Here is a 24,270-nt window from a genome sequence, read left to right as displayed (position 1 = left end):
CTGAAGACTTTCCTTTTAAACTAAACTGCTTTTCTCGTTGCTCCATGCTTGCTCCAGCTTCCATTCAAAGGAGAAGCGCCACAGACCTTGCTGGTCTGCAACAGAGCCATCAATCTCGACATCCTGCGTGGGTTGCGGTTGCCAAGGCTTGTTGGGTCCAATCTGGATACCGACACAGCAGTCAACTAGATCCTTCATATGACAGCTTTAATCTAGCGCTTGGTCATCGTCGATGCCTCCTGGACCTCGTGGCTGAAGAGACAGGCTCACCTTCTTCACCTTCAAGCACATGACATCGCCTGGCTCCTTCCTGGTTCCTTGTGGTCATTGGCTATTGACCCAGACTCTGTCCCCTCTGCTTTCAGGTTCTTCCCATCACCGATCCACCCTTCTCTCCACCTGGACACATTTCCTCTGGTCGCCTGCAGCACTTCTTTGCAGATCGCCATAGAAAACGACGTCGAAACCCGACACTAAAATACACCTATGCACCCGGCTTCCTTGGGTGAGATAACACGAGTACTCCGGTGCTCCCGTGGGTCTTGACTCTCGAAGTGTTCTAGTCTAAAGGGGTTTTGCCGTAGTCCATCCGGAAGTGTCCATAAACAGTAACTTTGTAACGTCTTCTCTTCCCATTATAAGTCACTGGCAACTCGTGACTGTGTTTAGACACTGCACGCGTCTCCCGTGGGCCTCCTACTTCCTAACCTTTGGTTATTTAGTGTAGCCCCAGCGATTCTACCGGACTTAGGCCTGCTGTCTAACTCTCATGTCGTTTTTATACCACTTCTTTAGTATATGGTTTGTGAGGCCCCTAGGGAATAACTGTATTTGTGCAACTTATTGTATGCTAATTGAGTAACTTGAGATGTACTTTTACCTCTGACCTTCTAAAAGAGTGCAGGGGGGATGTGTTTAGAACAAATACATATATATTTGATATATACCTTGTTTGGTGTCCTTTCATTTGGTAATGGTTATAATTGGTAAAACAGATTACTTCACATGCTCTCTGAAGTCTTAGCCTAAGACTGCTGGTCCATGCTACCACTAGGATAGCTTGTCTATAAGGTTGACTTTACAACCACGATCAATAAGGGTTGATTAGACTGGTGCAAGGTTCCCACTAGAATAGTGGACATCATATGGCAGACTAATTTCTCACCTGTTGGTTAATGGCAACCTTACTAAACCACATAGGATCACTAGTGGTACCAGGCACGGCTGTCCTCTCTCCCCTCTCTTCTTTGATTTGTATATAGAGCCCTTTGCACAGAGGCACTGAGAAGATCTTAGCATTGTGCCCTTCAGATATGGAGAGTGGGAGAGGAAGATGGTCCTGCATGCAGAAGACATTCTGGTCCTTTGTGTCACACCTTGAAACAACCTTCCCGGCAGTCATCAGAATGGCACAGGAATTTGGTCAGGATATGAGGTGAATGCCGGGAAGACTGAGATCATGACGTGGAACCTTGCGAGGTGCCAACATCAGGTCAGTCCTAGCATGTGATACTTGGGGGGTTAAAATCATCCAAGATATAGCCAAGATTGCAGAAGTTAACTTAGCGCGAGTCTCAAGGGAGTGTCAAAAACAGATGAAATCTTGGGCCCATCTCCCTTTAACCATTCTTGGGAGTGTGAATTTAGTTCTGATGGTAGTATTACCCAAAATGACCTTTCTCTTTAATTCAATCCCCCTACACTTTGACAAACTAGCCATTGATCAATTTCAGCAGGTCATAAACTCTTTTATCTGGGCATACAGAACCACCAGAATAGCCTGGAAAAAGTTAAGGCATAGGAGGGAGAAAGGGGGTCTCACACTACTTGACTTACAATATTACGCTTGGGCATTTCAATTTTCACATTCCCGGAAGCTGCTAAAAATGCCATAAGAACAGGGGCAGGAGGCCTGTTCCTGGCCATGTTCACATGTTCCTGGCATGTATGAATGCACGTGTATTTGAGTGCATTCTCTGAATGGGTGTGAGCATGTTTTGTGTATGCTTCTGAATGGCGGCTGTCTGCACGTGCGTTTGTGAATGGAGGAGTGTGTGAGCCACATTACTCATTACACATTACACATTGCTCAGCCACATTACAGGCTGCCTCTGTTAGAAATAGTAGGTCTTGCCCGTAGACATCTACAGAAGCCTGTAGCCGAGACCTGAAAAGTAGAAAGGAAAGGATATATTGTGAAAATGCTCAAGGCAATGGGCAAAAAAATATTTTAAAATGTCATTGGGTATTGCTAAACCAACACCCCTTTACTTAAAACAATAAAACATTCTGAAATGTGGAGCAAAATTAATTTATGTTTTTACCTTCAAAATTAAGACATCTCCTTGCTTTGCACGAGCAGGAAGCTGAACCCTCCGAGGCACCTCAAAGTTTCCCTAATTCTGTTAAAAGTGAAATGTTCATTCGGAGTTTGTTTACCTGTGCTGGAATCTCTCTTCACATGTTCCCACCCTTCTTCCTACAGTGGACAGTGTGATCATGTCTGCGTTCAAGGGCTGCGTGGATCCTTCCAACCAGGTGGAATGCGAGAAAGGCGTTCTCTTCCGGAACTCTGTGTTCATGGTGCGGATTGAAAGAACCTGCTGCGACACGGACAACTGCAACGACGACGACATGCAGCGTACGTACATCCACCGGCCTCTGAGCGTCTGACGTGTCTGCGTGGGTCTCTGAGGGAGGGGAAGGCTAGAAACAGCGCACGTACATCCCTGCCACAAGCGCTCCAATGTACCACATCCAGGCGTCCCTTTTAGGTGTGGCTTTATACTAGTCTATTCAGACTTTAATAATAATAATAATGATCTGAGGCCCATCAAAAGATATTGACAGATTTACCGCTGTTTTACAACACAATCCAAAGATGTCACTTTTCAAGAGTAGAGTATGCTAATGTTGCATCCGCTGTGTTTTTAGGCCTGGCCTGGCGTTATTGTATGCATCAGTATCATGTCAGTGACCTCCCATTTACTTCAGCCTGCTCTTTAGAAAAGGCTTTAAATTCACCGCTCCTATTTCAACAAAATGGCGTTCAGGAGCAACTCATTTTTGTGGTCAATAGAACATGTTAGTGCTCCGGTTGCTCAGTAGAACTGTGTGGTAACGCTGTGGTTTATTAATAAGGAGTTATGTGACACACCGTTGCTGGAGTTGGAAGTGTTAGTTTCACTCTGACTGAAGAAGCTTTTCACTTCGCAGTGTAAGGTGATTAAATATGCCAAGTACTATAGTAACAATGCCATCACGCTTGCGTAATAAGAAAACAATCAGTAAATTGTATATACAAAGAACAGTCAATTTCTATATATTGTTTGAAGTGGTGAAGTGGTACGACAACACCCACAATGCCACGTTGTAGGCTAATGTGAAAGTATAAAAAGTACAATAGAAGAAAAACTCCCCTACTTCGATAAAGGCCAGGGAGGCTGAACCACATTGGTGAAGCGTTGCATGTTGGAATAATAAACCTTGAATATTGGATTGGAGAGTGCAGTGTCCTTTGTCTTGGAATACACACCCACACACACACACACACACACACACACACACACACACCCATGCCTTAGCGCTTGTAGTGTTGGTGTGTGGGTGGCCGTAATCAGGCCTTGCTCTCTTCCAGTCGCCTGCGCAGGGGTGGGTCGCACAGCACCAGCGACTAAGGCTCACACACCGTGACTGTCGGAAGTGACGTGCACGAGCGCACGTCCCCCTTTTATTTAGCCCCGCAGGCCACGCCTGGCCTGTGGATGTAGGGGTGCGTGTGCGTGCATAGTCTAGAGCGCGAACAGCATTACATCCCTATCCAACTATGCAAACTTTTCACAGTGTCCAAACATTTGGTACAATGAGACATAAAGTTCCAAACATGGTGCTCTGTACTTGCGTGTCCCTTGGTGGTAGTTTCAGGGTCTCAGCTGACAGGCATAGTCCTTTAATTTCTGACTCGGGGGTGGATTGGGGCGCAGGTTATACCTCGGAATGTTACCTCTGCCACGTTCCATGGTGCGGGGTGTGTCCCTTCTGGGGGTTGATGTAGCTGGTGACCCGCACCCTGGCTCGGGTATCGCTTCGCGGGTCCCTGCTGGTGGATTGTCTTCCTCCTCGTGTGTCATGGCTCTAGGGGACCCACTGTTTCCATCCGTGGTCTCTGGATTTGATCTCGGCCCGGGGATATCACCTTAAACCAGGAGGTGTTCCTCGACACTTCCTCTCCCTCCTTTCTGGCGGTCACCATGGTACCTTTCGTGGCTGTTACGGTCCATGGGCCCGGTTCGTAGGGGGTCTGGAATTTTTCCCCAGGGCGTCTATTTCGTATGACTACTTGAGCTCCCTGGCACAGCCGCCTTGGTGTGGCTCTACGGCGCCGGCTCGCTCTCTGATTGTTTTGTCGTCTCCGTTCTTGGGTATCTTCCATGTGGTTCAGGCCCGGCATTGCCCCCGGTGCGACGGGGAGGAGATCTTTGCGTTGGCCTTGGAACATGAGGGTCCAAGGGCTCCTCAGTGTGGTGCAGTGAGGGGTTCCTCGATACTCCCGTAGGAAGTCATGTAGTCTTTGTTCAGGGTCGGCTTGTTCTACAACCGCAATCCGGAACATCTTATTGAGGGTCCGCATAAATCTCTCTGCTTTCCCGTTGGCTTGGGGCCACTGAGGTGTGATGCCTCGGTGCATGATGCCCCGGGTCTTCAGGAACGTGGCGAACTCGGCTCACTGGAACGGTGGTCCGTTGTCGCTCCGTATTTCTTCAGGGTATCCGAACATGGAGAACATCTTTTCTAGTGCCGGCCCCATGTGCGTGAAGGCCGTGGAGTTGACTCTTTCGACTAGCGGGTACTTTGAGTACGAGTCGATCGCCACCAAAGTGTGTCCTTCTCCCGGGAAGCTCCCGAAGTCTAGGCTGACCTTGGCCCAGGGGGTCGTGCATGCTTCTTCCGTGATTATTGGTGCCGGTCTCTCGGGGTCACTCGTCAGTTGGCAGGACATGCAGCTTTTCACATAGTCCTCCACCATGGCTTCCAGTTCAGGGAACCACACCTTCTCCCGCATGCGCGCCTTCATTTTTGTACCACCCTGGTGGCCACCATGAGCAAGTTGCGTGGCTCTGTACCTGAGGCTCTGCGGTATCACCAGGCGTGATCCCCTTAACAGCACATCTTCCTCCGTGGCGCTGAGTTCATGTCGGACATGCCAGATATTCGTGAGGGCCTCTTTGTCTGCTGCGGTCCAGGTGTGGGGAGGGTCTAAGTAGTTGGCCCAGGACCCTTCCTGAACGGCTTGCAGTGATCTCATATAGATGTTGTCCTCAGCGGCTGCTTCCTTGATTTCGGCAATTGTCATGCATTGGGGACACAAAGTGAGGGTTTACCCATTGGGCGTACTCCTCGCAGTCATCATCTGCGGACACCGGCTCTTGTGGTAACGGGTGGCGCGACAGGTAATCAGCAGGATTTTTGGCTCCTGGTCGATAGACTACCTCCATTCCATACGATTGAAGCTGAATCACCCATCTTTCAATACGTGGTGGTGGGTGTGGGGCAGTTCCTTTGAAGAGAGGTACTAAGGTCTGGTGGTCTGTGACCATGACGAACGAGTGGCCTTGTAGGTATAGGTGGAAATGACTGCAGGCCCACTTGATTGCAAGAGCCGCTCGCTTGATTTGGGCTACCTGGTCTCGGTTGGGGTCAGCGCCTTACTGGCAAAGGCTAGTGCTGTCCATTGGCCGGGCTCATGTTCCTGGGTCAGGACCGCTCCCAGACCCACCGGGCTGGCGTCAACAATCACCTCGGTCCGTTTGGCAGGATCGAAGTATGATAATGTTGCATTCTCCAGGAGAGCATCCTTAATTCCCTGGAAGGCTTTGTTTTCTTTCGGGCCCCACTGCCACGTGGCGTCCGTTTTGGTTAGCGCTCGTAGGGGTTCACTTCTGGTGGCTAGGCCTGGTATGAATCGGCCACAGTATGTGGCCATCCCGAGGAAGCTTTTCACCTCCGTTGGTGATTTTGGCGCTGGGGCATCCTTGATGGACTTGGACTTCCTCGGGTCAATCTGAATTCCTTCCTGGTTAAAAACGTAGCCGAAGAACTCAATTGAGGATTGAAAGAATTGGCATTTATCTTTGTGGAGTGTCGCTCCATATGTGCTCAGCTTCTTCAGGACATCTCGAAGGTGCTTGTAGTGTTCGGACGCGGTGGCAGAATGGATTAAAATGTCGTCACTGACATTAATTACCCCCGGCAATCCAGACAGGAGTTCTCTGATTGTATTTTGGAACACCTCAGCCGCCGAGGATATACCGAACTTAAGGCGTTTGTAGCGCCGGAGGCCGAGATGAGTACTGAATGTGGTGATAAAACGGCTCTCCTCTGCAAGGGGTAATTGATAGTATCCAGCATTGAGATCGATTTTCGAGAACCATCTCGATCCATTTACATCAGCCACTATGTCGTCCATCGTGGGCGTTAGGTGCCTCTCCCTCCGGATGGCGGTGTTTGACAAACGCATGTTGATACACAGGCGAATTTTGCCTGGCTGCTTGGGCTTCTCAATAATGACCATGGGCGAAACCCACGGGGTGGGTCCCGTTACCTTTTCAATGACACCAAGGTTCTCAAGTTTTTCCAATTCCTTCTCCACCAGCGGGCGGAGGTGGAACGGTATCCGGCGGTGGCGAGGTGCTGTGGGAGAGACAGATTTATCAATATGGAGTTTGATGGGGTCGCACTTTATACAACCTAGGCCTTTGAATAATTCAGGAAAGCGTTCCAGCAGTTCATCCACCTGGTGGGTTCGGATACGGTTAGCAAATGCTATCAGTTTTAAGTCTTCTGCAGTGTTTCTGCTTAGCAGGGTGTCGGCTTCCCGGTCAATTATGTGGACATTATTTCTGACTCATCTGCCCGGATGGGTATTATGATTTTTCCTTTGATAGGTAGCGGTGTGTCTGCTCCATAGGCAAAGATTCTTGTTTTGGACAGTAGGACCTCGGGCCGTGGGCGTAGTTTGTTGAACTGTTGCAGTCCCATGACATTGACGGTGGCACCCGTGTCAATGATGGCCTTCACCTCGTTTTGTCCCATTTGCACCACGCATGTCGGTTGTGGCCGTCGTCTTTGCTTAAGTTCCTGGGCGAAGGAGATGACGTATGCCTCCTCATCTTCCGAGTCCGAGTCATCGTAGATCGTGGGTAAGTGTTTCTCTGTCTTCTCCGTGGGCGGGTCGGTTAGTGACAGCTGGCGGACAGCTTTTGCGGGTGTCCATGACTTCTTGGGATTCTTAGATTGAGTTTTCCTTCGGCAGACTGACGCGAAGTGGTTTGGGATCCCACAGTTCGCACATGTTTGTCCTTGGGCCGGACAGTCTTTGGCTACATGAGGTTCATGGCCGCAGTATCCACAACGAGCTTGAGGTGAGTTTCTCCGGTATCCTTTCTGTGTCTGCCCACGTGGTCGGGGTCGCACGGCGTCTGCGCGTTCCACTTTGATGGCTTCTGTCTTGACGGGGGCTTTGTGTAGGGCCTGTTCCATGGCCGTCGCTCTAACATCTGAGAGCTCGTGGGATCTGGCCAGGATAAGGATGTCTTCTAGAGAGATCCCTGGTTTGCGTAGGATTTGACCTCTCAGCGTCTTGTCCCGACACCCTTGAATAAGTTGTCTTCTTATGGCCCTCGGTTGATCCTCATCGGTGGAGCTGGTTAGCTCCCTGACGCGGGTGTGGAACTGATCCATTGACTCTCCGTCCCGTTGGCGTGCTTGCCCCAACTTGAATACCTCAAAGTCCACGTTTAACTGGGGATCAAAATGGCCGTTGAGGGCGGCAACAGCGGCAATGTAGCTGTTGGCTGCGCCCGTGTTGGGGAGGTGTTTGAAAAGTCTAAAGATCTCATCCCCTGCGTAGTGGAGTAGTAGTGACCTCTTTTCACGGCATCATCCGTCTCCCTCGTAACCACGAAGTAGTTTTCTAATCTTTCAAGCCAGATTTTCCATCATGGCGAGGACGTGGACGGGTCTATCGCCTCACTGAATGGTGGCAGTACCCCGGCAGTGCCGTGCTGGAAGGGAATGTTGATGACGGGCGCTGGTGCATCGCCGTCCCCCATGGCGGAGAACCCGCAGTGGGTGGTGAGAGTTTGTCTCTGGTTCGGAATGCCCCTTCACAGACTGCGTCAGCGTGTGTACCTTTTCTGGGCGTCCCCTCTCTTCTCCTCCTTTTTCGGCACCCTCGCGGCGGTAGTGCGGCGTCCCTCACCAGCAACACGTGTCTCGCGGTCAGCCAGAGGTGGGCGAGTTGTGGCCCCTCCGGGGTCTCCTGCCAGGCCTCCGGTACTCCAACAGGAAGTAGGGTTCTCCAGGCCTCAGCAGGCCGAGAAACGCGTTGCACGCGAGATGCGTGTGAAACAGCTGGGCGTTTTCCCGCCGCACCCGCGAGATGCGTGAGGAATAGCGGGGTGTGGCCAAACCGCGGACCACGCGAGATGCGTGGTGAACGGCAACCAGTCGCCGTTAGCGGAGCTAGTATCGCGGTGGCGGCCAGCGGCGTCTCGCGCTCCTCAGGCAGCAGAGGAGGGAGAACCAGGTCCCAGCAGGGGGAGGCAAGGAACAAGGGAGCGCGCCGGCTCCAACAACGCTGATGCCGCAGCCAGGGCATACGCGGTGGGCACCGCGGACAGGAACAGACAGCTCCGTAGAGTCTCTGGTGTACGGGCGAGGGTTGGGCCCCCTCCGCTCGTCGCCAATGTAGTGTTGGTGTGTGGGTGGCCGTAATCAGGCCTTGCTCTTTTCCAGTCGCCTGCACAGGGGTGGGTCGCGCAGCACCAGCGACTAAGGCTCACACACCGTGACTGTCGGAAGTGACGTGCACGAGCGCACGTCCCCCTTTTATTTAGCCCCGCAGGCCATGCCTGGCCTGCGGATGTAGGGGTGCGTGTGCGTGCATAGTCTAGAGCGCGAACAGCATTACATCGGGCACACACACACACACGCACACGCACACACACACACACACATGCCGGGGCATGCATACACATATGCCTGGGCACGCACACACACATATGCCTGGGTACACACACACACATATGCCTGGGCACACACACACCCATGCCTTGGTGCGCACACACACATACACACACACGCACACACACACACACACATGCCTGGACACACACACACCCATGCCTTGGCGCGCACACACACACATGCACACACACACACACATGCCTGGGCACGCACACACACAAACATATGCCTGGGCACGCACACACACACATAAGCCTGGGCACACACGCACATATACCTGGGCACACCCACACCCAAGCCTGGGCATGCACACACACACACGCACACACAGACACACACAAACACATGCCTGGGCACGCACACACACACATATGCCTGGGCATGCACACACACACAAACATACGCCTGGGCACACACACACACATATGCCTGGGCATGCACACACACATAACCCTGGGCGCACACACACACACACATATGCCTGTCACAAACGCACACACACATACACATGCCTGGGCACACACACAAGACTCATCCATTCATACACACATCCATACACCACAAACATACACATATACAAAATACACACAGTGACCTTTAACCACCCATACACACAAACTAACCATCATACAGCCTTGCACAAAAACCCATCCATCCATAGATGTTTTTATTTCGCATGCAATCTCCATTCACAATCTACATTCATCTACACATCCATCTGTCTACACAGATTCACCATATATCTATACTAATATAATAAAGAGAGAGCCCAAATCTTTGAGGCGGGTAATCTTCAGAACCACAGCACCAATCACAACACCCAATACAGCGTGGGAAAGGGCAGTTGCAGCAGAGGAACATAGGCTATGCAGACACCCACCATTTACATTTAAAAGGTAAAAGAATCGTGCCAGCAAAGTAGTCCCTTGTGGGCGTGTCTGCGTTGTGCTGTGGGCGTGTGCTGGGGGCGTGACATACGCTGGGGGCGTGTGGTACGTTCCGCCCTGCATGCCATATCTCATATCATGTGCTGTGGGCATGTGCTGGGGGCGTGGGCGTGTGCGGGGCGCGGGATTAGGGGACAAAAAAGCGAGCGTTGTGCCCAATATTTCATTGTTTTTTCTTCCCAGGTTCTGTACATTCCAGCTCCGGGTGTGCTTGCCCCGCGCTCCCAGTGACGTGCACCTGCTTTACTGTATGGAGGTCAGGCATGGCGCTATTCCCAAGGGCCGGAAGGAGCGCAAACAGGGGCCATTGAGCAGGAAATGTAATCTCGCCTTAACTTCCGGTGACGCCTGAAGCGCACACTGGAGATTTTTCACTTCTGTTGCGCACAGGCCTCGCGCCACGCACATCTGGACACAATGCCCGCCTCCACGGAAATAGCAAGAAAGGGACTATCCCTCCCTGGGAATATGTGATGATATTCTGCAAACCAACATCCCGCATACCATCACTCCGCAATTTTTATAATGTAGGACTATTACTCCGTGTGAAAAAAAGCACAGCCGACCACCAAATTGTGCTGCCTTGTCTAGCCCCCCAGATCTAGAAAAGTGGCTCGGACATTTGCACAAGAGATAAATGACAAATTGGAGGAAGAAGGAGAGCTACACACAAAAAGGGCGACCTTCAGAGACTCCATCTAGGCGTATTTCAGCCTGTTGGACCAGAATTTCGGAAAAGACCATTGCTGTAGGTCCATGGAGCAGGAAAGATGGCATAATCATAGGACCCAGGGAAAAAAAAAACCCGGAATCCTACCTCCATTGTATCAAACACTCCCAAAAAGCAACCTTTTTTCTACTGCAGGGTCTGGCCAAGTCTGCCTTGGAAACTTCATAAAGGGGCAATAGCCATCCCACATATGTTGGAGGGGCTGTATCCACCCAAAACCTACAGATCTGTCTCCTTGCCATTAGAATTGCATAAAAAAGAAAGGATCTGCCATGTCCTAAGATGTTTTCATCTATCCCAAAGATGATCAATGGGAGCGTAATGCTCAGTGTGGTGTTAAGAACAGTGGATAGGGCATCCATCACCTCTTCCCAAAAGCGACTGATGGCTGGGCACTCTATAAACATATGCACATCTGAGGCTTCGGCAAGATCACATTTATTACATTTTTTCCCTTGCTGGAATTTGGCTAGCCTTTGGGAAGACAGATAAGCTTGATGTAAAGTATATAGGTGGTTTCTCCTCAGCTAAGCTGGCATCACAATTTTGTACAAAAGGCTAAAAGAGTTCAGCCACAACTGCTGGCACTGCTCGCCCACCTTACTACCCCACAGCACCTCAGGGAGATTGGTGTCATCATCTATCTCCTCCAGAATCGCCCAGTACCAACATGCGACCTCCTTACCCCCCCCTGGCCTTGTCACCAATAGATTTTCTAAATTACTGTAGATTCCCAGGGGAACCCCCTTCCTTGTCAATGCCTGAGCCCAACTAGTCAGTTGCATGTATTAGAAACTAGATAGACCTGGCCCAACTTTCTTCCGCAAAGTATCCCAAAGTATCATTGAGCCACCTGCTATCAACTCTCCCCAATTCAAAATTCCAGCATCCTTTATTGGGCATGCCAATCTGTCTTTAAGACACAATGGAGTGCCTGGCGAGTCCCACATGGGAGCAAAGTTGGAAAATAGCTCAACCCTATTCTTTTTCTAATTATGGACCAACTTCTGGCCAGTGATTGAAGAATTTTTTTTTAATTTTTTTTAATTTCTGGTCCCCAAACTTGAAGAGAAAACCGTCAGGTGGAAGATCGGACCCCTACAACATAGCTCGAAACCTCCTCCCCCTAGGATTATACACTGGTATTTTTAGGAGCATTCTCGAGTAGGATAGTTGGAACGCCCCAGCGTAATATTGGATGTCTGGTGAGGTTAGCCCTCCCTTTTCTCTCCTTCTCCTCAGCTTCTTCCAAGCCAATCTCGTAGCTCCATTCCTCCAGATAAAAGAATTATTTTCTTGTTGACATTTAGATATGTGTCTGACATCAAAGGCCATGGGGATAGAATTAAACAAAAAAGTATATTTAGGCAGGATAGACATTTTTAGAAGGTTTGTCCTCCCAAAGATGGAGAACGGGAGATGGTTCCATGCCTTTAGTAGTTTCTGACATTCCTTATGTACTCGCTTAAGGTTGTAAGTGGCGATTTTACTTATTTCTTGGGTTATCCTAATACCAAGATAACGCATGGAGGACACTACCTCCACCTGAGTGCTAGGGATGTTCCAGGCCATAATTTCAGTTTTTTCGGAGTTTATGTTATATCCGGAGAATTTACCGAACTCCTCAGCCCTCCTGATCACTGAGGGAAGAGCCAGATCTAGATTAGATGTCATAATGAGGATATCATCGGCGTAGAGGGCTACCCGCTTATCCCACCCTCCAAAGCTAAATGATGGTATATTAGTCCCCTCTCTGAGAATCTGGGCAAAAGGCTCGATATAAAGGTTGAAAAGGAGGGGGGAAAGCGGGCAACCCTGCCTTGTACCTCTTGAAATTTCAAAAGGCTCTGTTAGGGAGTTATTCACATAAAGCCTTGCCGTCGGCGCCTTATATATGAGTGAAATCATACGGCAGAAATTTTCAGGCAAATTGAATTTCCTCATGACTGCATCCAAATAGGACCAGTTGACCCTATTAAAGGCCTTACTCGCGTCCAGCGTAAAGACAGCCAGAGGAAGAGAAAAGGTGGTAGCGATGTCAATTACCCCAACCAGATCTTGCGTGAGGTCAGCTAAATGTCTACCCTTGATAAAGCCCTTTTGGTCTTCATGAATAATAGAGCTTATCACCTTCCCCAACCTAGTCGCCATAATAGCAGCAAAGATTTTATAGTCGCTATTGAGGAGCGAAATCGGATGGTATGACCCACATTCCTTCAGATCTTTCCCTGGTTTAGGTATTAGGACCACCGTGGCATCATGCCAAGACTTTGGAGGATCCCTGCCCTCCATAAGGATGTTGTTGAACACAGTAGTCATAACCGGGGCAATCTCCTCATTGAGAGTCCTATAAAATTCCCCTGGTAGCTTGTCAGGGCCTGCTGCTTTCCCCCGTTTCACTTGCCCCAAAACCTTACTGATCTCTTCAACAGAGATCTCTCTCTCCAACGTCCTGCTTTGCCCTGGTGAGATCTTTAGGATGGAAATGTAATCTAACCAGGCCTCCCTCCCTACCTCACCCTCCCGGGTGTCTTCCTTGTAAATATCCTGAAAAAAATTCTGGAAGGCGCCTCCTATTTCATCATTTGTGAGCCAGGGAGCAACTTCTCCCTCACCTTAATCTCCCTGATATAATTTCGAGCTTGGTCGGATTTAGCTTTCCAAGCAAGGATTTTACCAGCCGCCTCACCAAACTCAAAATGAGAAGTTCTGCTCGCCTCCCACCTTCTAGAGACCCTGGCCTGTAGTATATTTTCTAGTTGTGACTTTAACACACCATGTCTTTCGTAGTCTCTGCACCTGATCTAGTTTGGGCACCCAGGTTGTTTTCAATAGTTTTCATTTCCCCTTCCAAGTTCTCAATACTTTCCCTATACTTCTTTCTTCTATAAGAAGCTCTGCTCGTAATACACCCCCTCCAGAAGGCTTTTAAAGCATCCCACATAATGTGGATTTCCGTAGAGTCTATGTTTGCCTCCAAGAAGTACCGGGTCTCTGATTGAAGAAAATTGACCTCCTCTTTTTCTAAAAGAATGGTACGGTCAAATGACCATGACGCATGACTCTGTTTGTGTCCTGGTGTCAATATAAATGAGATGGCCGAGTGATTGGAAAGATGTGATGGGAGGTAGGAAATATCTGTCAGTAGGTCTTTCAGACTGTAACTAAAAAAAGCATAGTCTATCCTAGACATATGTTTGTATTTTAAGTTTCGAAAAGAAACCCCCAACTTAGCCCCTGCCCTTTCCCTCCATATATCTGCAAGGCCCAGTTGTGACATTATTGTTAGTAGATCATGTCTAGATTTGGAGAGGGCACAGGCTCTAGATTTAGCAGACTTGTCTAATTTTGGGTCTAATACAATATTAAAGTCACCCATCCAGATAATTGGGTCACTGAAAGTCACTAGGTTGTCTCGTATGATGTTTAGATAAGAGGGGTCATCCTCGTTTGGACCATAATACCCGACCAAGGTGAATGGAAGGCCATCTAGAATAACCCTTACAATGAGCCACCTACCGCTCTTATCCTCCTTATATTCCACAATTTGTGACTTGACTTGTTTTTTAAAAATAAAAAGCACCCCCCTAATGTTTGCTGATTGATCTGTGCAAGAAAAATTGTCTACCCATTTTTCCTTTTTTTAAATCTCTGTTGTTTCAGCCTTGAGGAGGTGTGACTCCTGTATGACTATGACCTGTGCCGGGGAGTCTCTCAAGTATTGAAGGATCTTTGCTCTCCTGCCCCTGGTTCGCAGGCCATTGACATTCCAGGATAAAAAGTTTAACTGAGTCATTACCTTAAACAGTCACCACCTTCCCCTGCCTCTTCCAAATTCCCAAAGACCTTGTTATCATGACTTTCTCTATCCCTTTTGGGGCATGAATCCAAAGATATTGATCGATAGGCTGGGCTGTTTACAATGAAATACCTTTTGGGCTCAGACATTTGAGGATTTTTTTATTTTTACCCCTACCACCCTGTGCAACACCCTCCCCCCTGGAAAACCCTACCCAACCTACAGTGGACAGATGTATTGCCAGTTTTGCGCCCTCTGGCTCCTCCACTCTCCTCCTCCCCCTCCCTTTACTGCCAAGCTGCGAAGTAAGCAGTGCACGGGTAATTCTTTTCAAAACAATATACAGGAGAAATAGAGAAAAATAGAAAAAAAAAACTCCCAGTGACTCTAAAACAAACCCATTTTTAAACCTCCACCCTCTTACAAAAAGATGTTTGCATTCCTTATATATATATTTTTCCCCTTTTTTCCTCTCTTCTCTTTTTTTTTGTTTTTTTAAAGCAATTTATTTCCTTTGCCATGGGGGTATATTATACTGTGTGACCCAGATATGACAAGGGGCGACCCCTTAATGACTCCAACATTTCATCCGCCTCAAAAGGAGATCTAAAATTGTGCATTTTCTTATTAAACATAACACGCAGAAAGGCAGGGAATCTCATCTGCACTGTTGCACCTATGGCACGAAATATTTCCATCCTCTGACCTAGCTCCCACTGCCGGTCTAGAGTGGTCTTTGACAGGTCAGAGCGAATCTCAAAAGTAAAGTCAGGGCCATTTAGAGTCTTATTTTTTAGGGCCAGATTTAAGATGTTTTCTTTAGTTGAATAAGTAAGAAAATTGACCAAAATTTTTCTAGGCTTAACCCTGCCAGGTTTCAGATGAAAGGGGTCCCTATGAATCCTTTGGATATCTCTCTCCAAAATGTCTGACGTCTCTTCCAAATTGAGTGAGTCTTTAAGTAGGTTCACAACAAAGGTTTTTATGTCGCTCCCCTCTTTCCCCTCAGGAATCGTCAGAAGCCGGAGATTATTTCTTCTTGTATAGTTCTCCAAAGACTCGACCCTCTCACGTATTGCGTCCCCCTCTCTCTGCAGGTTTTGGATTTTAACTTGGGCAGAGCCTAGATTGGCTTTAAGTTCTTCCACTGAACCTTCAAGGGCTTCTGTCCTCTCATTCAAACGATCTACTTTTCGCTCCAAAACGTCACAAGCAGCCCTAATCTCCGTTTGATTCTCAGCAGAGACCATGAATCCCTGCCTTATGTCTGCTTTTAGAGAGTTTAGCAAAGATTCTATTGAGGAACCGGCTATAACCATACCACCGCTAGACTCTCCCCTTCCTAATGGCGCAGGGGACTGGCCAGATATCAATGCCTGTGTCGGAGCTACCTCAAAAGACACTAAATTATCTAAGGATTGAGTGTCTTGAGTGTCTTGAGTGTCTTGGGCTTGTTGTAGACTGACAGACCCAGTAGCCTCCGTTGTCACCCCTCTCTTGACTTCTTCTGCCGTCTGGGAGTCGCTACTTGACCTAGCTGCTGGCAAGATTATGTCTACTGGAGGTAAAACAACCACATGAGAGGCCATTTTCTCTGGGAGATCTGCACGGACAGAAAAGCAGTCTTCCTCAAGTAAGTGGGGTTTCTGGATGGTCAAGACTTGGGGCAAAACTTTAAAGAATGAACGCAAGGAGGGGGTAATACGGGAGAATTTAGTATCTCTTTGCCCCCCTTTAGCAGCAGCTCTCTGGAGCCCTTTCTAGAATCCACTCAATTCAACAGCGTTCCCCTCCTGTAATTCACTATCACTGCCACAATCAGACGATAATGCCTGGGTGTCGTGACTATCCTTTGATCCCCTTCCCCTGCCCCTACCCCTTTGTGATTTGTTTTTAGCCCCTTTCTTCTTTTTGCAGGAGTTAGGGCTCCTAGGGCCCGATGTAGGTGCCCTAATACCGGTCGGAAACGGCCGAATTCGGCCGTTTCCGAGCGGTATTACGGTTTCCAGATGTAGGGCATGCATTTACAGAATCGGTATTTTACCGATTCTGTATTTACCTATTTGGTAAAATTACAGAATCGGTAAATACAGACTCAGTAAAATACCGATTCTGTAAATGCAGATGTAGCTGGCACATGTCAGAGTGCCACAGGGCTTTAAGAATCAGTATTTTACCACCCAATCCTATTGGGTGGTAAAATACCAAATACAGGTGTGCATGCACACCAGTGCCATGTGACACACAGACATGCCCTTAGGGCATGTCTGTGTGCCACATGGCACACATGCCTGAATTCAGGGTGCTAGAGGGTGTCAAAGTGACACCCCCTGCACCCTTGCAAAAAACGGTATTTACCGAATCGGTAAATACCGATTCTGTAATGACCATTGATTCCTATGGGCTGCAATGCCCATAGGAATCAATGGGCTTTACCGATTCAGTATTTACAGAATCGGTAAATCTGAAATACCTACATTTCCCCCCTTCTAATTTACCACTTCTTAAATACCGAATCGGTATGATTCGGTATTTTAGAAGTGGTAATTTAGAATTACCTACATCGGGCCCCATGTTCTTACAGATTCAGCCCGACCAGCCCCACCCAAGCCTCCACCGCAAGCCCTCTCCCTCTGTCCGTTCCTCACGCCAGCAATAACCAGCTCTCCTTCACAAACCGCCGTAGACGCTGGGGGATCCAAAGCTGAAGCAGAAGGCTCCGATACGGAGGTCACCACGGGAAAAAAACACACCAATCCCTTTTGCCCCGTCACCTTACCGGGATCTTCACTGCTGCTGCCTGCCTGCACTCCCCCGAAGGAGACCGTGGGCCGCTGCTCTGCGGCCACGCCTAAGCTCCACGGCTGCAGCCTCCCAGTGCTGTGGCAGGGAGAACCTGTGAACGGGAACAGGGGCGGGGGCCCGATCCGACCCCCCCAAACACATCCGCCGGTCAGTTAGGTGAGGCGATGGCTTTCTCCTCAAAGTCACCGTGCATTAGAAGCGTTTACGGGAGAGGGGGAGAAGAGCTTCGCTGAGGGCGCGCGCTACCGCTCAGCACGCGGGCGCCATGTTTTCCCCCCGGGGGCTTCCGCCAATGATCAAATATATGTTTGTATATATGTGTATTTATATATATATATTACCTACTGGCAATAGCCAGTAGGTATATATATATAGGACCTAGTTACCATAGGAAATGTCGAACATTCTATTGGGAATAACTTTTGCGCCGATTGAGGGATCTGCCTGTAATTTTCCTTAAATTTGCCTTGCTGCGCTCCGCTCCTTCCCTGAAAGTTTCGGGGGGATTCGTCAAACGGGGGCCAGACAAAAAAGGGGGGTCCCAAAACGTGTTTTCCCTATGTTTATTTCCATAGGGACATTCTGACAAGGCTACAGCTCGAACGGCTGAACGGAATTACACCAGATTTGGCAAAATGGTAGGGACTGGTATGGAGCAGTGCCTTTTGTATGTTTGGTTCAAATCCCTCCAGTAGTTCTTGAGAAAATTGAATGTGAAATGTAGCCCAATGCAATTTTCCATAGGACCTTAGACACAGCTACAGCCCGAAGGTAGAGCCTGGTATGCAGAAGTGCCTTTTGTATAGTTGGTGAAAATCCCTCCAGTAATTGTTGAGAAAATTGACTTTTTCAAATTATATATCTATGGGCGGGACACGGTGCGCGCCCGAGCGCGCACCGTCCTTGCACTGTCCTTGCACGTGCGAGGACCTTATCGTGCGCGAGCTGCATGCTGATTGGCTGCCAATGTCTGTCAACACTCCAAAACAGAAATTGTTGGCAGCCATCTTGTGCCTCGGTAGACTGAGGCACAGGAAAGCAGAAAAACAAACATGTAGAACTCAAAAAGGGGGCAGGGTAGAAGTACCCTGACCCTCTAGGCCTGCTCCGGGGGTCCCACAAGGACCCCCCAGGCCCAACATTTAAAAAAAACAAAAAAATGTTTTCAAAAAAAAAAATAATAATTTTAATTTGGGGGGTGGGGCCTGGGGGGTCCTTGTGGGACGCCCTGAGCAGGCCTAGGGGGTCAGGGTGCTTCTACCCTGCCCCCTTTGCATGTTTTGCACCTTTGTTTCACTGCTTTCTTGTGCATTGGTTCTACTGAGTCACAAGATGGCTGCCAACACTTCCTGGTTTGGAGTGTTGACAGACAGTGGCAGCCAATCAGCATGCCTTTCACAGGAAAGCAGCATGCTCATTGGCTGTTAACACTTCTAACCAGGAAGTGTTGGCATTCATCTTGTGCTAGGTAGACCGAGGTACAAAAGAAGCACAAAAAACAAACGTGTAGAATGCAAAAGGGGGGCAGGGTAGAAAAACCCTGACCCCCTAGGGCTGCTCAGGTGGTCCCAGAAGGATATTTACATATTTAAACGTTATCCGCTAATAGAATTAGCATTTAGAAAACCTTTAAAATTTATTGAAAAAACTATAGGTTTCATGCCTGACGTAGTTAGGAATTAGCATTTAAAAAGTGGTCCCAGAAGGATATTAACATATTTAAACGTTATCCGCTAATAGAATTAGCATTTAAAAAAACCTTGCAAATTCACTTAAAGAAACATAGGTTTCAGGTCATATATAGTTAGGAATTAGCATTTAAAAAACCTTGCAAATTCACTTAAAAAACCATAGGTTTCAGGTCATATATAGTTAGGCGTTAGCATTTAAAAAACCTTTGAAATTCACTGAAAAAAAACATAGGTTTCAGGCCTTATATAGTTAGGAATTAGCATTTAAAAAACCACTGAAATTGCTCCTATTAAGTTAGTTGTACTAACTATATTTCGCGCACCCGCAATCCACTGCTGATGATGTCACATATTACATCATTCATGACATGGTCAGTGACTTCACTGATGACATCTCAAATGACATCAATGATGACATCACTGATGACATCATCCAGGTGACAATCACATACACCTTTTCATACACTAGTAAAATCATTCATCACTCTTTGTAAAATACAGAGTATCATATTTGAATCCATTGACACAGCAATAGAAGTATCTAAAAACCCACTCATTGATTCCTAGATGTAAACACACATCTAATCACTTACCTGTAGATTCACTCATACATGCTGTCAATGATCAATAGAACACTATCAAAAATACTTATACACCTATATCGACATTACACACTAAAACACAACCTATTTACATATGAAGTTGTCCTACTCACTTATGCAAACAATGGATAATACTTACATACTTACTTAGCTACACACTTATACAAACACCACTTCATCTATTTATTTAGATAGTAAGTCAAATTTAGTGTAGAATAAAATCATTATTACAAGTATACAGTTATCCGTACAGTCACACACACAATCATTGAGTCTTATGTATACTTATTTATATACAACAATTGACACATACACTGCCTTTTATTTTTCTAGTTTATCTACTGAATCAACTATTCACACATCTTTGGGCAGTCACACACCCACCACCGAACCACACACACATTCACTCTCCCATACAAATACTCAGTTAACTAATCAATAACTAATATAGACTTTCATATAGCTAGTAACCAACTGGAGAGCCAGTTTACACAACAACTGACAAAGTGATACAGATATTTACACAGTTTAGTCACTATCCACTATATTTAGTGAGACACTATAAATTGTTAAAGTCCTCCATCCAAATATTTATTTTTATATATCCACTCATACTTCAATGCAAATTGCTATATATATAATGCATATTTAAATAACGAAGCAAACCACATTCACTGGATGATGTCATCAGTGATGTCATCATTGATGTCATTTGAGATGTCATCAGTGATGTCACTGACCATGTCATGAATGATGTAATATGTGACATCATCAGCAGTGGATTGCGGGTGCGCGAAATATAGTTAGTACAACTAACTATATAGGAGCAATTTCAATGTTTTTTTAAATGCTAATTCCTAACTATATAAGGCCTGAAACCTATGTTTTTTTCAGTGAACACAAAAACACAAAACATATGCACAAAAAAGCAACGCGCCAACTACAAGCGCTGGCAGCGCAGAAAATGCCGCACCCGGAACCTCAGGCAGCAACACCACAGTGAAACAATGCCACTGGAAACGCTATCAGAAAAAGACAAGGAAAAAAGGCCCGAATCAGTAATCAACCTCTCAAATTTCAAATTATCAACAGCAGAGACGTCGGTGTTAAATCTGGGACTTTCCTACTGTCCACCATGCAATATGAACTATGCAGATTCTCGCATGGACATCTACAGATTTACCCGTAAACTGAAACTTAAAAAGTTTTTTGAACTACATCCTAAAAAGGATACTTCCTCTGAGTTGACTACGAGCTTGGCCTTACCTGGAACTGACAGTCAGATTACATTGGAAAACATTTGGGAGTTACAATATGAGGCCACTTCAGATAATGGATTAGATATTCCCCTTGCTTCTAACAGACAATTGACCACCCCATTTATGGAAAAATCCACCTTCCAGCCTATTATGGTGCATGATAACTTGGATACCTTCCAAGAAAGAGTAGTTAAAGACATCAAAGAACTATATACTACCACCAATAAGAAAAAAAAAACAAGCATTTGCAATGCATTAGGTCTCGCATTAGGAAAGTTTGAGCTATTGGTATTGTAAATGACAAATATTTTTTATTTATGTGTTGGTTTTGAAAATAGCCAAATTAATAGCTTTGTCATTTACAATGCCAATAGTTTTATCTTTCGCAAATGTGACACCTATACCATTTGTAATGCAATATGTGTTGTATATACGTGACTTAGATGTATTGATATTACAAATAACAATGGCTTTAATAATTAATACTTAAATAAAAGTTATTGTAATTTATAATGGCAATAGCTTAAACTTTTGTAAATAACGTTTGTGAAGATTATGTCCATTGTATTTTATTGTGACGAAAATCAAAGAACAGAAGTGCAATATTAACATCTTTTTGTTTCATTTGTAATAAAGCTTGAAACATTGAGATAACATATTTGAACCAGTTGTTGTTAAAAGGTTGGACAGATTGATGCTGTGGTGATGCGATAGATAGAGTGAGGGCGATAGAGTGAGGGCGATAGATCAGGATGCAACACAGAAGGAGGGACGGCATGTGGGAGGCAACACAGAGGGTGGATGGTAGGCAACACAGAGTGAGGGAGAGCAGTCAGTAGGTAACTCGGAAGGAGAGCAGAGGCAGCACAGAGGGAGGGTAGACAGGATGCAATACAGAGGGAGGGCAGTCGACGGCAACACGGATGTAGGAAGGGCGTTCGGAACTAAACACATTTCGGCAACAGGGAAGGAGCATGGGTGGATGGGAGGCAACAGGGAGGGATGGTGGGTCGGAGCCAACAGTGAGAGATAGGCATCAGTGATGGAGGGTGGGTGGTTAGACAACAGGGAGGTAACACAGAAGGATGGTGGGCGGGATGCAACACGGATTGCGATACAGTGGGTGGGCTGCAAAACAGAGAGTGGGTATGGCAACACGGGGGGTTAGGCAACGCAGAGGGTTAGGCAACGCGGAGGGTTAGGCAACGCGGAGGGTTAGGCAACGCGGAGGGTTAGGCAACGCGGAGGGTTAGGCAACGCGGAGGGTTAGGCAACGCAGAGGGTTAGGCAACGCAGAGGGTTAGGCAACGCAGAGGGTTAGGCAACGCAGAGGGTTAGGCAACATGTAGGATGGGTGGGCCAGCGGTGAGCCCCACGAAGGGTGGGTGGGCGATCGGCAACACGAAGGGTGGGAGGTAACATGGAGAATGAGTGGGCGGGCGGCAGGCAACACTGACGGTGGTTGGGGGTTCGCTAGGCAACACGGAGGGTGGGTCGTAGGTAACACGGAGATTGGGTGGGTGGTAGTCAACACTAGGTGGGTGGGCAATAGGCAACACATCGAGGGAGAGGCAACACATTGGGCAAGAGGCAACACGGAGGGTGGCTGGGTGAGAGGCAGCACAGAGGTTGGCTGGGTGGGCGAGAGGCAGCACGGAGGGTGGGTGGGCGAGAGGCAGCACAGAGGGTGGGTGGGTGTCGGGGCGGGTGTGAGGCAACACTGTTTAAGAAGGAGTCAACACAGAGGGCGGGCGGGTGGCAACACAGAGGGAGGGAGGGCGGGAGGCAACACGGTTTAGGCAGGAGGCAACAAAGAGGGAGGGTGTGCGGGCGGGAGGCAACATGGACAGGCAACATGGAGGGAGGGTGGACATTTGTGTGAAAATAACTAAGTGTCAGTAATGTTCGCGGTGTATGTAGCAGCCTTGAGTTATTGAAATAAGATTAACAAAATAACCAACAGTAACAAGGTTATCAAAAGTTATAACTCAACTCAGATGTCGTATGTATAATGTAGCAATAATGCGCAGTTATTCTATTCACACTTTGCCTTGACCGCTAGCTGCTCTGCCATGAGCATAAGTGTCTGCTAGTAGTTTTGGAACAGGGGTTAAGTGTGCGGACCTTGGTAGATTAAAAGATCTGAACCAGCAGGAGAATCTGTTATTTTATTTGCCCGATACAAATCTTTTCTCGTCTGTTGGTATAGCGCAGTACTACTTAAAGCCTCAACCTATTTTCTTCCAAAGGGATTTTGAATTATCCATGTTTATAAAAAGCACACCAAGTACAAAAGCAAGTAGGAAGAAAACGTTATTTTACGAGTATTCCAACGCATTGTTGCTCTGTGCACTGTGTCTTTTCCCAGCGAATAGAAGAAAGGCAACAAGAGTGCTAGATGCAGAGGTGCAAAAGGCGAATCGTGAATAACAAAAGGCACAAAGGACTAATTAACATGATACATCAACAGGACACTGAGTCACTCTGACTTACGAGTTTTATTTTGACAGAATGCATAGCGTTTTTCAAATGTTTAAGAAATGCACCATTATCAAATTATTTTGGCTTTTATTGTACTGTTATCTAGTTAAACCAAAACACTAAGGTGGAGTATTTGCAATGTTTAAACGCTTTCAAAACAAAACACTCGGAGTCTGAATGCCAGTCAAGAGAGAGAGAGAGAGAGACAGACACACACAATATCTGAGAGGGTGAAAGGGGCTGGTATTTCAAAAGTTAGAATCGAAAATTGTTCTTGCCAAGTTAACATCAGTAATCACAGTTGTAACAAGACAACAATGCCCTTATTTGCCAACTTAATTGTGTGAACCTCCGGATGATGAAAGGCTGAGTCCGCTCAGGTAGTATGCAGAACTTTAACTTGCAGATTCGCACAGATCTCTTCGTGGAGTGTGCGCCCCGCTGAGATTTCTCACTAGTATCCTATTGTTACAGGTATTCTGTGTTGAAGCTTCTCTGTGATAACAAGAAAAGCCTGGGAGTGAACTGAAACCAGTATGAATAGAAAGCGGATTTGAATCACGGCTTCCTCTGTTATTCATGTGAGCGTCAGCAAAGAGATTTATCATCTCCATCACAGGACAAAATCGGAAGTGGTTAGAATAGAAACACACGGACTGACACCCGATAATAAGCCACGCTGTGGAGTCGGTTATTCTTTAAAGTCTGTGAGCGCCAAGAGGCAATGCAGTTTGCAGTATTGAGCTATATACATGTATCATCCTCATGAATTCAACAAAAGTTAAAGAGATCGGCAGACTTACATTTTGGAGATGGACTCTCGTCTCTTTCTCTGTAGCGCCTCCTTGTCCAGCCTCTGGGGGGTGGGCGGAGGTCTGTGCAGCCCCAGCCCCTCCAGGATGCCTCTCTTCACCGCCTCTAGCTGTATC

At 47.2% G+C, this 24,270-nt stretch overlaps 1 protein-coding gene across 1 annotated transcript in view; it reads left to right on the top strand.

Moving 5' to 3' along the window:
- The window catches only part of LOC147700942 (uncharacterized), an 89,170-nt gene that overhangs the window by 31,731 nt on the left and 33,169 nt on the right, over window positions 1–24,270 (top strand). Inside the window, exon 3 of the mRNA XM_086929279.1 lies at window positions 2,486–2,641. Coding sequence (XP_086785405.1) covers window positions 2,486–2,641 — 156 coding nt within the window. The remainder of the gene's footprint in view (window positions 1–2,485; window positions 2,642–24,270) is intronic.

This window comes from Lissotriton vulgaris, chromosome 7 (assembly GCF_964263255.1).
Source record: "Lissotriton vulgaris chromosome 7, aLisVul1.2, whole genome shotgun sequence".
Classification (NCBI taxonomy): Eukaryota; Metazoa; Chordata; class Amphibia; order Caudata; family Salamandridae; genus Lissotriton; species Lissotriton vulgaris.
The sequence above is the reverse complement of the archived record's forward strand: the minus strand, read 5'-3'. Positions and strand labels throughout refer to the sequence as shown.